This window comes from Drosophila rhopaloa, unplaced genomic scaffold (assembly GCF_018152115.1).
Source record: "Drosophila rhopaloa isolate 14029-0021.01 unplaced genomic scaffold, ASM1815211v1 contig_163, whole genome shotgun sequence".
NCBI classification, from domain to species: Eukaryota; Metazoa; Arthropoda; class Insecta; order Diptera; family Drosophilidae; genus Drosophila; species Drosophila rhopaloa.
The window spans coordinates 15061777-15076731 of NW_025335043.1; the positions used below are offsets into that span (position 1 = coordinate 15061777).

A 14955-nucleotide genomic window follows, 5' to 3' on the forward strand; every position below is an offset into this window, starting at 1 on the left:
CGTTGATAACACAAAATATACTCATTAAATATGTTTATTTGGTATTTTGTAAACTCGACTCGAATCTATGTATTCCTATATTATGTTGTATTCCACACTCGTACTCTGCTAGAAGCTAACAAACGCGCCTTCAATTTGTGAATATATTTTTATAAATTACTTGTAGCCTTGTACTATTTATTGACGCAAAGCCTAACACCGTAATAAAACTAAGCAAACATACGTAAAAAATATCTCACTTTTTTGGGCAAGTCTCTAAAGATAACCAAAGATACATATAAGGTGATTCGTTCGTCCCCAGTATTTTAGAATGAGAACCGACTGAAGACAAAAAAGATGTGGTTAAAGGCACTTATTTCACTGGTAACTACTCTGAACTGTCCCAATACCTGATTAATATTCGTTTGTTGGTTAATTCAAGCTTATGATCCAATATTTGGCCGCCACATGCAATGTGTGCCAAAGTGCAAGCAAAGTGGCATGTCACAATGAAACCACGTTTTCCATTTGCTACGACGGTAAACTTGCTTTTTAATATTTAATAAATATGAAGTTTTAAATAGCATTATTTGAATTTCAGGAGAGCCTTCGTATGATCTCCTGTCATGTCCAAAGAATTTTTATTGCACCGATGGATTCTACACTTGCTATCAGAATGCCGATCCAGTTTGCAAGTCAGAAGAGGACACCACCACCACTGAGATACTAACTACGACCACCACTGATATTCCAACAACGACCACCACTGAGATTCCAACTACGACCACCACTGAGATTCCAACTACGACCACCACTGAGATTCCAACTACGACCACAACGAAGGGTCCGTGGAATGCCGATGACATCTGCCAGCAAGCAACAAAAAGTACCTCTTATGAAAACGAAGATGATCCCTCCTGCACTACGTAAATATATTTAGTTGAAAGTGGCTTCTGTGGATTAACTTTGAGAATATGTTTTAGTTTTATAAAATGTACTGTTAGTACCGACGGAACCCATTCTACAAAAATCACTTCATGCCCGACAAATCAGTACTTTAGTACAAGCTTGAAGGTATGCACAGCCACAAAACCGGATGGATGTGTGGAGGTGACAACAAAGGCAGCCACAACCACTGTGGCCACCACAACCACTGCAAAAACCACCGTGACCACAACAACCGCTGCCACAACCACAGCAGAACCCTGGAGTGCCGAGGCCACCTGCTTGACTATTACCAAATCCACTTTGTTTCAAAACAAAGATGATCCGACCTGCACTAGGTGAGTGAAAATCACCCGAATCGGGATTTAAAAATATAGCTAACACCAACCACTATTTCAGCTACTTATATTGTTATGTCAGCAATGGATCAGCTACGGCTTTAATAAAAAAATGCCCGACGAACGAATATTTTGATATCAGCTCAAAAGTCTGTGGCGCCACAAAACCTGATTATTGCACCTAATTTCAAAACTTGAACATTATCACAATTATTAATGCCAATAAAATAACAGTAAAAACAACGAAAACTGATTTCATTTTTGCTCTAAGATAAGCGAAGTCAACTGCTATAAGTATTTAAAGAACCTTACGTGTTCCCTATGTTTTCAGTAACCAAAAGGCAGAACAATTGAACTTATAATGTGGCTGAAACTTTTTTTTTCACTGGTATAGGAAAGAGGATGCTATCCTGATATATTATTATAATTCGCTTTGTTATAGTGGCTGGTTCAATGCATTCTGGCCGTTCCAGCACCGGAAACGGACAAAACATGGATTGTGGAAAAGGCATGCAGTGATGTTACAACGAACACTTTATTAAAAAACCATGATGATCCAACCTGCAGAAGGTATGTATGTTTAACAGGTCCCTTTGTTTCAGAACTAACTAACGATTACTTCAGCTATATTTATTGTTATGTAGCCAATGAATCGGCTACTCCCTTGATAAAGAATTGCAAAGCAGACGAATATTTTGATTCGACTTTAAAACTGTGCAGTTCCAAAGTTCCAAATGAATGTTCTGGAGAGCCAACGGAGCCAACAGAGTCACCAGTGAATAAGACAACCATTAAAACCAGCGACAGCTGCCAAGATGTTACGAAGTCAACCTTAATGCAAAACAAAAATGATTCCACCTGTAGAAGGTAATAAAATTAAACAGGATTCAGTCCCACAAACGAACTAACACTAAATGTCCTTTCAGCTATATTTATTGTTATGTATCCAATGGATCAGTTACTGCTTTGATTAGGAATTGCCTGACTAACCAATATTTTGATTCGGCTTTAAAGGTCTGCAGTCTCACCAAACCTGATGATTGCAGCTAAGATTATAATAAAAATCAAATAAAAATACTTATTCCCATTAATTGATGCCAATTAAAGAGCAGTAATCATTGATAACTAATATGTATTAGTTTCAGTTTAAATAACGAACTAGTTCATCAAAATATTTTAAAATTTAAAAAAATACCTCACCCCTATTAAAGCCTATTATTGTATTTAATCTAAAAACTAAAATCAACAAAAACAAATAAATGAAATACCAAAAAAAAATGATCAGTCAAGAGATTTATTTTTCACAATAACACTCAGTATTTCCATGGAAATTTGCACATATCTGAAAAGACTGTCAACAAAATACATACATACATTTATTACTAACAAAACAAATTAATAAACCTACGCAATAAACATTAAATGCAGAGATAAACGATGCTATAGATTAAATGCTCCCGGTATTTAAAGGCCCCTCAGGTTCTTCAAGGTTTCAGTGTGACAAGTGAAGCAAGGTTAAACCGACAATGTGGACGACTCTTATTTTATCAGTGGTAACTATGCAACGATTCCTCGTTTTTCTAGTTATTAATAGTCAATTCAAACAGCTCCTGGTTCATTGCTTAGTTGCATTGCCAGCTCCCAATTTAAATGATCGGAGTACGGAATCTTGGAGTGCGAATAAGGCCTGTCAGGAAGTGGATAGTTCTGTCATGATTGAAAACAAAAACGATTCAACATGCGCCACGTAAGTACAATTTTTAGAAAATACAGTCAACACAAGTACTAAAGTGGAAATTTACTTGCAGTTACATATATTGTTATATAGCTGATGGCTCTACAAGAGCTCTTATTAAAAGCTGTAAGACCAACCAATACTTTAATGCCGAATTGAAATTCTGCAGTGTCAACAAATCTGAAGGTTGTGAATGATTTCTAGTTACTTTTAAATACAAAAGGATAGTTGACTGCTGCACGAAAAATAATAATACTCATCGTGTAATAGATTTAACAAATTACGAACTCTAAATTATTATAAATATTTTATACTATTAATATAAAAATGCAAATTTCCCATTTTTGAACATCAAAAACGCATGTTTAATTGTTTTTTAACATAAAGGATATGTTGGAGTCTTTTATATAGCTTTCAAATAAATACACATTTTCAGTGTAATAAATAAGTAAAACACAATCTTTAATGTGCAAAATACGTAGCCGGAAGTGATGGGAATAGTAGACACCAATCTCTTGTAAATTCCTTTCAATTAGCAATTGCTTGGTCGTGTGGGCTGACATGCTTCTGTATCTGAATTATAGTATTGATTCGTGTTGCAATAATATAACCAACCGAGGTAATCTTGGCTCAATTTATAGCAGTAGACATACCTACAAATTCAAACTCATATGAATAATTATTATAAAAGATAATATGTATACTTGCATTCGGCATGTTGTATCTGTCTCAACTCGAATGTATCCTTTGGTCCTTAACTCTGCACAATAGTCGTTCGGATCTATTTCCGAAGACACTGTGGTTGTACTCGGAGTACTAGTGCTGGCTGATTGAGTTGATGGTTCAAATGTTGTGGGTAGTGTACTGAAATCTGTTGTATTAGCAGAAGTACTAGGATCTGATGTAATATCAGATGTGGTAGAATCTGTACTTGATTCTGTAGTAATTACTGGTGTAGTAATTACTGGTGTAGTAATCAGTGGTGTAGAGGTCTCCGTCACTGTAGGCTCCGTGGTTTCCTTAGTACTTGAATCCGTTGTAAATTCAGATGTAGTAAAATCAGTGGTAGTCGGGGTTGTGGAAGTTTCTGTTACTGTTGACTCAGAACATTCCATTGTACTCGAGTCCGTAGTAATTTCAGAAGTAGTTGAATCTGTCGAGGTTTCTGTGGTGCTCGAATCGGTTGTAGATGCAGCAGTAGTACTGGAATCTGTGGTAAAAACAGAAGTACTTGAATCGGTCGAAAAAACACTAGTTGTAGATTCTGAGGCTATGGAAGTTTCGGTTACTGTAGATTCCGAGGTTTCGAGAGTACTAGAATCAGTCGAGGTTTCTGTGGTTTCCGTTTTCTGAGAACTCGAGTCGGTCGTGAATGTGGTAACAACTGTAGATTCCGTATTTTCTTGAGTACTAGTATCTGTTGTTAATCCAGAAGTACCTGAATCCGTGGTAACTGTAGACTCCGAAGTATCTATTGTCGGAGTTTCTGTGGTCACTGTAGATTCCGTCGTATCGATTGTAGTGGACTCAGTGGTTTCCAGGGTACTCAATTCGGTTGTCGAATCTTCGAGTTAAAAGTGCAAGATAAATAAAACCGTGGGCAATAAACCCATAAAGTTAACCCAAAAGTGTTATATTTACCAATATATGTTATATTTACCAACCTATATCCGTTGTGGTCGTAAAAACATCTGGGACACAAGCCGGCTGTGAAAAAAAATGTGATAATTGGCGAATCTTCCCAGAGCTAACTAGGTCTCACTTCTGACGAATCCATGACTGCACAGAATCCCTGCAGGACGCAGTAATATCCATCCCGACAATTCTGCACCGCACTTTCATCCACAGCACCTTGGTCAAAGCAAAAACCATAGGAGGTTTCATTGATACACGCATATTGTCCATTTGTCGAGGAACAATCGGAACAAACGGATTGTCCACGAACCCTTCCCGAAATCCACACTATCAGGAAGAGCTGAAATCACCAGGGAAATGGGTCACTTTCTTCGGGCTTACCATACATTTGACTCACCTTTAGCGGTACATTTGCGATCATGTTTTGTCTGTTTGCGGGAAAGAGCAATTCACTTGTGATGGCTGGCCATCATGGTGCCAATTCTCTTTATAGGAGACTAAGCTGTTCCACACCCTCAGTTAGCGTTTGCTTAGCGCCCATAAAAAGATAACTTGCTATTCTTATTACCCAAGGCTCCGAAATTTTACGATGCCATAGAACAAATTCGGCACTGCTGCCAAAATGTACAAATAAGACTAAGCTCCAGGTGCCCGATCATTCGCAGAAGATCCATTAAGCTGTCAAGATGTACAAATTGTTGTCATTGGTACGTTTTAAAAATCCTTATTATTTCGTTTTTAATATATAAAAAAAAAATTTTTTTAATTATATATAATTTCAGTTTCTCCTGGTGGCTTTGCCAATCGTTTGGATCCAGGCAGACTGTAATGTGTGCCAATCGAATGGAGCGTCCTGCATCAACCAGACCGCATATAATTTGTGCTTCGGTGGCACTCAGCCCAACACCAATCAGACCTTCATCTGCACCGATGGCCTGGTGTGCACGGATCAGCCCGTGATCTGCTTTCAGCGGAGTGAGACTCCAGCCAGCTGTGGCGATACGGACAGCTGTGGCCAGTGCGCTCCAAATTATACCTTCGCCTGCACCTCCCGCTCCACATTCGCGTTCTGCTTTGGAGCCATCACGCCCACAAATGTCACGGGAAGCTGCCCAGATGGTTACTTCTGCGACGCCTCCTCCCAGGAAATTTGCGTGACCAAGGCCACCGATGATTCCATCATTTGCCACTTAAATTAACAGCGGATTTTTAATATTAACATTTCTAAAGTAACCCCATTAAAAATACAAAGCTGTTGGTTACACAAGTAAAATATTATATTTCATTTGAAATTAAACTAAAAATTTAAAACTGAACTTATACAAAAGTTCTTAATTTTTAAATGAGTTTAAAATGGGTTTGCTTTGTTTACGTCTTAACCGATACGAACAAATAAAGGATTATTCTATAATAAATGTAAATAAAGTATAAATGTAAGTTTAATTAAGTTACCTAGAATATTATTCCCTGATTGATTAAATTAAATCACTAGCTGCAGATAACAGTTATAAATCGAGAAAGTCGTCAACATCTTCTGTTTGTCTTTTCTCCAGCCAGGAGCGGGCAGTTCGCAGCGAGGGCAATCTGAAGCGCCACTCGTCGCAGCAGTACTTGTAGACCTCATCGCCCAGTTGCACTAGCTCCATGGCAAATTCCCGCTCGTCATCCTTCCAGGTGCGGTCCTCGGATCCCCCGAACATTTCCATGCGAAGTAGGGCGGCCATCGTGGGTCCCAGGTACTTCTTTATGGCAATATAAAGCTGGGGTTTGGTCAAGGAGTTTGTTGCGGGCTTAATGGGAGGAGGTGCTTTTGGCGGTTCGGCCTGCAGTCGTTTTAGTTTAGCATTCTCCTCCGACATTTTGTCAAACTCGGTTTTCAGTTGGTTGTAATCCTGAATCAGCTTTTCAACTTCGGAGGGGGATTTTTTTACTGGTGCAGCTTCATTCTCACTTTCACTACTAACTTCCACACTCTCGTCCAGGTTTGAGAAACATGGAGATACAGTTTTCAAAACCTGCTCGTGAGGCTGCCTTTCTTGGTTAGGATTTGGGTTGTGGGGGTTAGCATCTGCGGGTTTCTGTGGTACCTTCCTTTTACTTCTGATTATTTCCTGCCGATGCTGGTTCGGATTAACTTCCAAATCATTCCCAGTTCTTGTGACATTTTTTGTCATGTGTGTCTCTTCAGATAGCTTTCGTTTCTTGGCCTGCTCCTTGGGAGTTTGCTTTTCAGTCCGAACTAATTCCTTCTTTTGCATCTCACGTTTCCCAACCTCGTTCTTTGGCATATCCACATACTTAATTTGGACAATTTTTTTTTGGGATTGCTCGGGAACCTTTGGATTATTGATTACCTCCCGAATTTTACTTCTTAGTTTAATATTCTTGTCTTCCTCCTTTGGCGTCATCTGTCTCTTGGTCAAATCTTCAGTCTGCTCTTTTGTTGGCTGATTTTCACCCAGAGCTAGGTTAATCTCAGTTATGGTTTCAATCTCCACAGGCCTTTTTATCAATTTTATACCTAATGATGGCTGCAATTGATTAATTATATTTAAAATGTTTTGAGGCATAACCGAAGTACTGCTAGTTGTGGGATTCTGGGTGGAATTCTCCTCCTCGGACAGAGAACACTGCTCCTGTTCCTCCTCCGCATCATCCTCCACCGGTGGCTGTTCCTCCTCCTCATTTATATTCAACGGGATTGCAGTTTGCTTTTCGTGTGGTTCCTTGTCTTCGTCTTCGTCTTCTATCATCTCATTCATGTCCTGCTCAATCCTCTGATCCAAGTCGATTCCAGTTTGTTTCCTGGTAACCTCCACGTTCTGGGCATGATTCTCATCATCGTCCACGAATCCCAAGGGACACTCGAAGTCCTTGGGCGGTATGAGATGTGTTTGCGTTGGAGGCTTCAGCTTGACGAGGAGTGCCTCTCCGTTCTGGTCGAGATTCTCCAAGTCCAGGGCCAGATCCCGGTTAATCCTCAGCAAAGTAGGAGTCTGCATGGGAATAAGTCTGTCCATTTTGTAGTTCATGAAGGACTCGGCGCGAAAATGCCGGGCACACACAGTTTTTCCTGCCAGTTTGGCCACTGGCGCATTTGAAACATCAGAGTTTCCACAATATCTCACCCAGTCCTTCAACCTCTTTGGATCTTTAACCGGGAACTTGAAGAAGTGCATGCTAGGATAACGGTTTGAACCCACCGGACAATCTCGAAAAACACATTTAGTGCCGCCCATAGTTTAAACATAAACAAATCCTGAAATATTTTATATTATTGCCAGTGGTGGCAAAGTTGAAGTCAGCTGCAGTTATCGATAGGACCCACCAATATAGCGGGAGAATTGAGAAAATTTAAATTGAATATTAAAATTAGATTATAACGTTTTAACTTTAAAGTTATATAAAAGACCAAACTTTAACAAAATGCTTTTCACATTTAACATAAGTAATACCGTCTGCAAGTCTTATTATAAAACATTTCTTATAAACATTATTTAATCTTAACACGAATTAATTCTTCATAATGTTGAAAAATAACTTTATATATTTGATTACAGATTTAAAAAATAAATATATTGGCATAAAATTTTATCTTTGCTTACAGATTTTAAAAATCAATGTTAATAGTCCAAGAAATAATAATAATATAAAAAAAAATTTTTTTTGCGAATATTAAATAGAGTACATTGTAGACAACACCTAGTAGGCCATTATGATTGCCAATAATAATAAAATAAACAAACCTAGAAGGCTGTGTTTAAAAACTCCGACTATTCAGATGAACTTCAACTAAAAACCTAGTCAGTTTAATATTTGAATCCGCCCGCACAGGTTGCGCACTTTTCGTTCTGCTTACAACACTGAACGTAAAAACGCGGAGTACTGTCAACCGGATATTGTATCCCTGGCGTCTGGAAATCTCTAGAAGCGTCTAGAATTTTCGGTGCTGGGGCGGTTTTCTCTATAAAAGCAGTGGCGCGTCAAATGCCGGTTTGAGTCTTAAAAAAATTTCGTGCGGTGCGCGTCGTCAGCGTCTGAAAGTTTTGTGAATTTCCCATTCTGCACAACGCAAAGTAAAAATTTTTATATTTTTACCTTTATTCTGTGAATAGAACGAAAAACATACATACAAGGTGAGTAATCCCAAAAAATAAGTTAATTATAAATTTATCAATGAAAATGGCAAGCAAGTGAATTTGTGCATCTCGAATGTTCTTGACCCAAATGCGAAATATTGATTTAAAAGTTCTAGAAACCAAGTATGCAAGATGTTCGCGTTTTTAATTGAATACATAAGGGTTTTATTGTCATAAATATTAAATATCACTTTTTTTAAGGGTGACTCAACGTGCAGACAATCAAAAAAAAATGCCGGTACTTTTTTTTTCCCCTAGAGAATTTTCTAGAATCGAATGGTCTTTTCCAAGAACATGAATTAAACAGTATTCCAAATAGGCTGACTAATTATAAATTACTCTCCTTAATTAACACTTCGAATTTTTTTTGCATTTGCATTTTTACTCAATAAATGAACACGCTATACATATAAAAGTGAATGAGCAATAGTTGAATTAAAATTGCGGCGTCAGTCTGTGAAAAATATTGATAAGATCCTGGTTATTAATTCAATTTGTTTAATTTTAATAACTGTTGCCAGGGAGATTATTTTTCCCGGTTTCTATAAGTTTTCAACTACTAACTTTTGGTTATGCTCGATTTTATAATATGCAATACCAGACACGTGTAGATACAGCCGGGGTGGGAAATATAGAAACGAACATTCTAGAAAAGGGTAAACTTGCAACGAGTGGCTAAGTAATCTCAGTTTATGGTACGCAAAAAACGCCTTCTATGAACATCCATACAGACATTTTTGTTTCTTTGTTCAAATTCTTTTGTTAAATGCTTAAATCGACAGAAAATAAATTACTAACTAAATTAATGCGTAGTTACCAAAGTGCTATTATTTTGACCCCCGCTGTTTTTGTGTATGCGCATGTTAAATGAACCATGTGGATGTGGTGGTGAAAAAGAGCGAGGAATAAGGGGGAAGAAGGGCAAACCAAAGAGCAGCTGCTAAAAATGCAGCTGCATTTTCTTTCCACCAACCGACAGTAACTAATTCAACCCTCCTTTTTCCAAATCCTTTCCAGATGCCGGAAGAGAAAACAGAGACCTTCGCCTTCCAGGCTGAGATCGCTCAGCTGATGTCCTTGATCATCAATACATTCTACTCGAACAAGGAGATCTTCCTGCGTGAGTTGATCTCAAACGCCTCCGATGCTCTGGACAAGATCCGCTATGAGTCCCTGACCGATCCCAGCAAACTGGACTCCGGAAAGGAGCTGTACATCAAGCTGATCCCGAACAAGACGGCCGGCACACTGACCATCATCGATACCGGTATCGGCATGACCAAGTCCGATCTGGTCAACAACCTGGGCACCATTGCCAAGTCTGGAACCAAAGCCTTCATGGAGGCTCTGCAGGCCGGTGCCGATATTTCCATGATTGGTCAGTTTGGTGTGGGTTTCTACTCCGCCTACCTGGTCGCCGATAAGGTGACGGTCACCTCGAAGAACAACGATGACGAGCAGTACGTGTGGGAGTCCTCCGCCGGAGGCTCCTTCACCGTTCGTGAGGACAACTCTGAGCCCCTGGGCCGCGGCACCAAGATCGTGTTGTACATCAAGGAGGATCAGACCGACTATCTGGAGGAGAGCAAGATCAAGGAGATTGTCAACAAGCACTCCCAGTTCATCGGCTACCCCATCAAATTGCTGGTGGAGAAGGAGCGCGAGAAGGAAGTCAGCGATGATGAGGCTGATGATGAGAAGAAGGAGGGCGATGAGGCGAAGAAGGAGATGGACACCGATGAGCCCAAGATCGAGGATGTTGGCGAGGATGAGGATGCCGACAAGAAGGACAAGGACGCCAAGAAGAAGAAGACCATCAAGGAGAAGTACACCGAGGATGAGGAGCTGAACAAGACCAAGCCCATCTGGACCCGCAACCCCGATGATATCTCCCAGGAGGAGTACGGCGAGTTCTACAAGTCCCTGACCAACGACTGGGAGGACCATTTGGCCGTCAAGCACTTCTCCGTGGAGGGACAGCTGGAGTTCCGTGCTCTGCTCTTCATTCCCCGTCGTACGCCCTTCGATCTCTTCGAGAACCAGAAGAAGCGCAACAACATCAAGCTGTACGTGCGCCGTGTCTTCATCATGGACAACTGCGAGGACCTCATCCCCGAGTACTTGAACTTCATCAAGGGAGTGGTCGACTCCGAGGATCTGCCCCTCAACATCTCGCGTGAGATGTTGCAGCAGAACAAGGTGCTGAAGGTGATTCGCAAGAATCTCGTGAAGAAGACCATGGAGCTGATCGAGGAGCTCACCGAGGACAAGGAGAACTACAAGAAGTTCTACGACCAGTTCAGCAAGAACCTGAAGTTGGGCGTGCACGAGGACAGCAACAACCGCGCCAAGCTGGCCGATTTCCTGCGCTTCCACACCTCCGCATCCGGAGACGACTTCTGCTCCTTGTCTGACTACGTGTCGCGCATGAAGGAGAGCCAGAAGCACATCTACTTCATCACCGGCGAGTCCAAGGACCAGGTTAGCAACTCTGCCTTCGTGGAGCGCGTCAAGGTGCGCGGATTCGAGGTGGTCTACATGACCGAGCCCATCGACGAGTACGTCATCCAGCACTTGAAGGAGTACAAGGGCAAGCAGCTGGTCTCCGTCACCAAGGAGGGTCTGGAGCTGCCCGAGGATGAGACCGAGAAGCAGAAGCGCGAGGAGGACAAGGCCAAGTTTGAGGGTCTGTGCAAGCTGATGAAGTCCATTCTGGACAACAAGGTCGAGAAGGTAGTGGTGTCCAACCGTCTGGTTGACTCGCCCTGCTGCATCGTCACCTCGCAGTTCGGCTGGTCTGCCAACATGGAGCGCATCATGAAGGCCCAGGCGTTGCGTGACACCGCCACCATGGGTTACATGGCCGGCAAGAAGCAGCTGGAGATCAACCCCGATCACCCGATCGTGGAGACTCTGCGCCAGAAGGCCGATGCCGACAAGAACGACAAAGCCGTCAAGGATCTGGTCATCCTACTGTTCGAGACCTCGCTGCTTTCCTCTGGATTCTCGCTGGACAGTCCCCAGGTGCACGCCAGCCGCATCTACCGCATGATCAAGCTGGGCTTGGGCATCGACGAGGATGAGCCAATGACCACCGAGGATGCTCAGAGCGCCGGAGATGCTCCCTCGCTGGTTGAGGACACCGAGGACGCTTCCCACATGGAGGAGGTCGATTAAACTATCACCATCTAAACAAGCCCCCAACCAAAATTCATCCAATCACTCGCATTCACATACACAATTTACTTGCGTTTCGAACTTTTGTACTTAGTTTACTACCGCCGAGTTAAATTTTGTATTCCCATTAACATTAGCCGCGTTGTATGCGACAAAACATACGCTTAACTCATAAACAAACAAGAATAACTCGTAAAATGGTTAGGTTCCCGCAAAAACATTCAAAAGCAGTAGTCGTCGTAAGAACTTCTAATTTAGAATCCAAGTAATTTATGTATAAAACTAAAGACTACATACGCGCTCTAGTTGATATAGCTATATAAAGAATGGAGTAAATGTATAATTAAGGTTTAATGACCCGATCGATGATAAACATAAAAAAACAACCAACCAAATAAACAAACAAATGCGTTTTAAAAATCAATTTGTAAATGCGAATTTATTCGGGGGAAAGTCCTTATGATTCAGATTCTTTCTGAAGCAATTGCTGAATGGCCTCCACTGTGGATACTCCCTTGCTGATCAGTATTATTTTGTTGCGAGATCGAGATCCCTTGTCTAGAGATACATCGCTCTTTCGGAGACCAAGAACTTTCGAGAGATACTTGACGAGTTCCGCGTTGGCTTCTCCCTCGCTTGGAGGCGCTGCTATTTGGACGCCCACGCCCTCCAGGCCAATCCCAGTGATTCCATTCTGCTTGGCTCCCGGCTTGGCAAGTATTTGTATGCATATATTCCCGCTTTTGTCCATTGAAATCGGACTGACTTCCTTAGCCGGCGTGGATTTCGCATCGGTTTTCGCACTTTCAGCAGTTGCCTTTGATTTTCCCTTGTTTTTCGACATTTTTTGGGCGATGACCGATGTGAACAGGCGGCGCATGAACTTTTTGTTAAATAGTCTATTTAATTTTTAAATTTAAATTCATTTTAATCAGAATTTTAGCTTATTCGCGTTGTCTTCGGCATCAATCAGCTGTTTCATTGGTATATCCAGGGTGTAGTAAAAGTAGGGATGACAGCACTTCGTGCGTGAGAAACCCAGTATTTTATAAAATAACGGGAATTTTATATCCCAAACAAAATTTATTTTAACCCAAGTATACTATTTCTGTGCTAGGTTCTTGAAAAATAAATTTATTCCTTCGAGCATAAGATATACAATTTTAGAATAAAAAAATATATAACATTCTTTAATCTACCACTATTTAGATCAATTATGTCAAATTTCACATATCGCTGTTTATTAACTTGTTCTGAAAGAGGGTACTTTGTTTTTATAAACTTGTGCATATATTTGGATTTCTTCAATATGTCTCTGTTGAACCAAAATCCCCCCATTTAACAATTAAAACCAAATTTGATTAGGTAAAAAAATTATCATATATTCCTCATTGTTATGTACTCATAGTTTCTTCTCTACTCGTCTTTGCATTAGAAAACAACGCTTTAACATTTTGCACTATTTAAAACTGCATCGAGAAGCATCTTAAAAATGCATTTATCGCCTATAAAATGATCTCATGATCATTCAGTTATTTTGTTGTGTGAGTGTTTTTAGGAGAGAATTGCAGGAATGCACATTGCAGAGCTTACAGTTAAACTAATTAATGCAAAATGCGTTAAATGGACTTAAATTTTGTATGTGTTTTATAGAAGTAAAGATATTGCAGACACAAATCGAACTGGAAAGCCGAGTTATTTGGGGTCATCCTCAGGTTGCACATTTTGCCAGGATCTATTCAGCTAGGAAAGGTTATAGAAGTAGCAAGTGGAGGTTCCGGAAGGGTCTATTATCTTCCTCCAGATGCGGCTGCTCTTTTGTGGGTGTTATGGAGTAGGGTTTCCTTACGCGGCGCGTATCGACTGAATGATCTGGAAAATGGCAGAGCCGCAGACCACAAAGATGAAAAGCGCCAGGAGCCAAGGTCCCACGGGATATTGACCCTCTTTCGTTTTCTATAAAGAGAAAATTGGAGAGATTAGCTTTAACTTGTGACTCGAGTTTGTGGGTATATTGCATTTAGAGATAGGAATTAGTGGAAACGTGTAATCAATTTTTAGAACTGCCGATAACACACACACAGGCCAGCTTCCTCACACACATACAAACGCACGAGCAATAATAAAATCAATGACGGCGTGGCACTTTTCGCAATTGATTATCGGCTTATTCTGATATTACTTTTACCGTTGTCTCCACTTTCCCTTCTCAGTAGCACTTTTAACTACCATTTCAAATCGAAAACTTACCGAGGATTTGGGTACATTGCCACGCATTGTCACATATTTGCTGGCCTTCTCGTTGGCGACGCGCATTCTCTGTGGAGGAGCCATATTTTTTGTGTTTTATGTGAAGCACAAGTCGCACTGGAAATTGAAACGGAATTTATGGTTAATTGGAAATGCCAATTGTTTCGGCCGCAGCTTGCGTGCAATTGATCACTTTAATTGGCACGAGCTGTGGTTATATATTTGCCCTGCAGAACACTCGTACCTTTCAGCCCAAAAATAACAAAACGAATGAGAAAGCGACGACACGACACGTATACTGCCAGGGCTGCAAGCGAAGGGTTGCCGCGGATACTTTAGATGGCTGTCAGGGGTGGCAAGTCACTCCGAATTGGACTTGCATTTTATTTTTAAACATTTTTATATTTTCAGAATTACATTTTATTTAGCTTGTAGTAAAACGCGCACAATATTTTCACAAGAAAATTATCCGAATAATAACTCGAACTTTTTTGAACAAATATTTTTTAATTTGACAATACACAACAAATAAAAAACAAACAAAACCAATATAAGTATTTAGTTAATGACAGTTAACTAAATTCATAATTACCTGTGCTTATATGGAAAATTTTTACAAACTTTCTTAAATAATTATTTTTTTATAATGAAATACCTTTACAAAATATATTTATTTGGAATTTGAGAATACAGATTTTTTTAAATTACCTTATATTTATTTTAAATATATTTAATTCATCCTATTTGTTTAAACTTT

The 14955-nt window shown here is 40.3% G+C and overlaps 9 protein-coding genes across 9 annotated transcripts; 5 read left to right on the top strand and 4 right to left on the bottom strand.

The window, feature by feature from the left end:
* Positions 1 to 171: 171 nt before the first annotated feature.
* On the top strand, positions 172 to 1505 carry LOC108040409 (probable endochitinase). Its single transcript, XM_017117883.2, has 5 exons — positions 172 to 363; positions 422 to 518; positions 581 to 905; positions 963 to 1262; positions 1324 to 1505. Exons 1-5 carry the CDS (start codon positions 337 to 339, stop codon positions 1445 to 1447), a joined length of 873 nt encoding a protein of 290 aa, XP_016973372.1. The 5' UTR covers positions 172 to 336; the 3' UTR covers positions 1448 to 1505.
* A 106-nt stretch (positions 1506 to 1611) lies between these two features.
* Positions 1612 to 2459, top strand: LOC108040375. The gene is made up of 4 exons (XM_017117831.2): positions 1612 to 1650; positions 1705 to 1832; positions 1887 to 2129; positions 2189 to 2459. The coding sequence occupies exons 1-4, from the start codon at positions 1624 to 1626 to the stop codon at positions 2310 to 2312; spliced, it is 522 nt and encodes a 173-aa protein (XP_016973320.1). The 5' UTR covers positions 1612 to 1623; the 3' UTR covers positions 2313 to 2459.
* Positions 2460 to 2619: 160 nt separating this feature from the next.
* LOC108040377 lies at positions 2620 to 3286 on the top strand. Its single transcript, XM_017117832.2, has 3 exons — positions 2620 to 2815; positions 2870 to 3009; positions 3071 to 3286. Exons 1-3 carry the CDS (start codon positions 2789 to 2791, stop codon positions 3192 to 3194), a joined length of 291 nt encoding a protein of 96 aa, XP_016973321.1. The 5' UTR covers positions 2620 to 2788; the 3' UTR covers positions 3195 to 3286.
* A 202-nt stretch (positions 3287 to 3488) lies between these two features.
* LOC108040400 (cell wall integrity and stress response component 4) lies at positions 3489 to 5115 on the bottom strand. The gene is made up of 5 exons (XM_044458217.1): positions 5030 to 5115; positions 4760 to 4972; positions 4662 to 4704; positions 3706 to 4561; positions 3489 to 3650 (listed from the first exon to the last, which is right to left on the bottom strand). The coding sequence occupies exons 1-5, from the start codon at positions 5051 to 5053 to the stop codon at positions 3530 to 3532; spliced, it is 1257 nt and encodes a 418-aa protein (XP_044314152.1). The 5' UTR covers positions 5054 to 5115; the 3' UTR covers positions 3489 to 3529.
* A 144-nt stretch (positions 5116 to 5259) lies between these two features.
* On the top strand, positions 5260 to 5898 carry LOC108040397. Its single transcript, XM_017117854.2, has 2 exons — positions 5260 to 5339; positions 5415 to 5898. The coding sequence occupies exons 1-2, from the start codon at positions 5319 to 5321 to the stop codon at positions 5829 to 5831; spliced, it is 438 nt and encodes a 145-aa protein (XP_016973343.1). The 5' UTR covers positions 5260 to 5318; the 3' UTR covers positions 5832 to 5898.
* A 68-nt stretch (positions 5899 to 5966) lies between these two features.
* Positions 5967 to 7939, bottom strand: LOC108040395 (stress response protein NST1). The gene has a single exon (XM_017117853.2). The coding sequence runs from the start codon at positions 7869 to 7871 to the stop codon at positions 6138 to 6140; it is 1734 nt and encodes a 577-aa protein (XP_016973342.2). The 5' UTR covers positions 7872 to 7939; the 3' UTR covers positions 5967 to 6137.
* Positions 7940 to 8614: 675 nt separating this feature from the next.
* LOC108040394 (heat shock protein 83) lies at positions 8615 to 12372 on the top strand. The gene is made up of 2 exons (XM_017117852.2): positions 8615 to 8768; positions 9789 to 12372. Exon 2 carries the CDS (start codon positions 9789 to 9791, stop codon positions 11946 to 11948), a length of 2160 nt encoding a protein of 719 aa, XP_016973341.1. The 5' UTR covers positions 8615 to 8768; the 3' UTR covers positions 11949 to 12372.
* On the bottom strand, positions 12369 to 13213 carry LOC108040398 (UPF0235 protein C15orf40 homolog). Its single transcript, XM_017117855.2, has one exon. The coding sequence runs from the start codon at positions 12826 to 12828 to the stop codon at positions 12406 to 12408; it is 423 nt and encodes a 140-aa protein (XP_016973344.1). The 5' UTR covers positions 12829 to 13213; the 3' UTR covers positions 12369 to 12405.
* Positions 13214 to 13309: 96 nt separating this feature from the next.
* On the bottom strand, positions 13310 to 14567 carry LOC108040399 (stress-associated endoplasmic reticulum protein 2). The gene is made up of 3 exons (XM_017117856.2): positions 14443 to 14567; positions 14199 to 14315; positions 13310 to 13904 (listed from the first exon to the last, which is right to left on the bottom strand). Exons 2-3 carry the CDS (start codon positions 14280 to 14282, stop codon positions 13794 to 13796), a joined length of 195 nt encoding a protein of 64 aa, XP_016973345.1. The 5' UTR covers positions 14283 to 14315; positions 14443 to 14567; the 3' UTR covers positions 13310 to 13793.
* Between the last annotated feature and the right edge of the window lie 388 nt (positions 14568 to 14955).

Bases quoted from the DNA above. Each gene is read 5' to 3' on its own strand.
- LOC108040409 (XM_017117883.2), top strand. From the start codon at position 337: ATGTGGTTAAAGGCACTTATTTCACTG. The intron at 906-962 runs GTAAATATATTT...AATATGTTTTAG, and splicing joins GATGATCCCTCCTGCACTAC to TTTTATAAAATGTACTGTTA. The intron at 1,263-1,323 runs GTGAGTGAAAAT...CCACTATTTCAG, and splicing joins GATGATCCGACCTGCACTAG to CTACTTATATTGTTATGTCA.
- LOC108040375 (XM_017117831.2), top strand. From the start codon at position 1,624: ATGTGGCTGAAACTTTTTTTTTCACTG. The intron at 1,651-1,704 runs GTATAGGAAAGA...GCTTTGTTATAG, and splicing joins TGAAACTTTTTTTTTCACTG to TGGCTGGTTCAATGCATTCT. The intron at 2,130-2,188 runs GTAATAAAATTA...ATGTCCTTTCAG, and splicing joins AATGATTCCACCTGTAGAAG to CTATATTTATTGTTATGTAT.
- LOC108040377 (XM_017117832.2), top strand. From the start codon at position 2,789: ATGTGGACGACTCTTATTTTATCAGTG. The intron at 2,816-2,869 runs GTAACTATGCAA...CAATTCAAACAG, and splicing joins CGACTCTTATTTTATCAGTG to CTCCTGGTTCATTGCTTAGT. The intron at 3,010-3,070 runs GTAAGTACAATT...ATTTACTTGCAG, and splicing joins AACGATTCAACATGCGCCAC to TTACATATATTGTTATATAG.
- LOC108040400 (XM_044458217.1), bottom strand. From the start codon at position 5,053: ATGATCGCAAATGTACCGCTAAAG. The intron at 4,562-4,661 runs GTTGGTAAATAT...TTTAACTCGAAG, and splicing joins TACGACCACAACGGATATAG to ATTCGACAACCGAATTGAGT. The intron at 3,651-3,705 runs GCAAGTATACAT...TTGAATTTGTAG, and splicing joins ACAGATACAACATGCCGAAT to GTATGTCTACTGCTATAAAT.
- LOC108040397 (XM_017117854.2), top strand. From the start codon at position 5,319: ATGTACAAATTGTTGTCATTG. The intron at 5,340-5,414 runs GTACGTTTTAAA...ATATAATTTCAG, and splicing joins TGTACAAATTGTTGTCATTG to TTTCTCCTGGTGGCTTTGCC.
- LOC108040395 (XM_017117853.2), bottom strand. From the start codon at position 7,871: ATGGGCGGCACTAAATGTGTTTTTCGAGATTGTCCGGTGGGTTCAAAC.
- LOC108040394 (XM_017117852.2), top strand. From the start codon at position 9,789: ATGCCGGAAGAGAAAACAGAGACCTTCGCCTTCCAGGCTGAGATCGCT.
- LOC108040398 (XM_017117855.2), bottom strand. From the start codon at position 12,828: ATGCGCCGCCTGTTCACATCGGTCATCGCCCAAAAAATGTCGAAAAAC.
- LOC108040399 (XM_017117856.2), bottom strand. From the start codon at position 14,282: ATGGCTCCTCCACAGAGAATGCGCGTCGCCAACGAGAAGGCCAGCAAA. The intron at 13,905-14,198 runs GTAAGTTTTCGA...TTCTCTTTATAG, and splicing joins GCAATGTACCCAAATCCTCG to AAAACGAAAGAGGGTCAATA.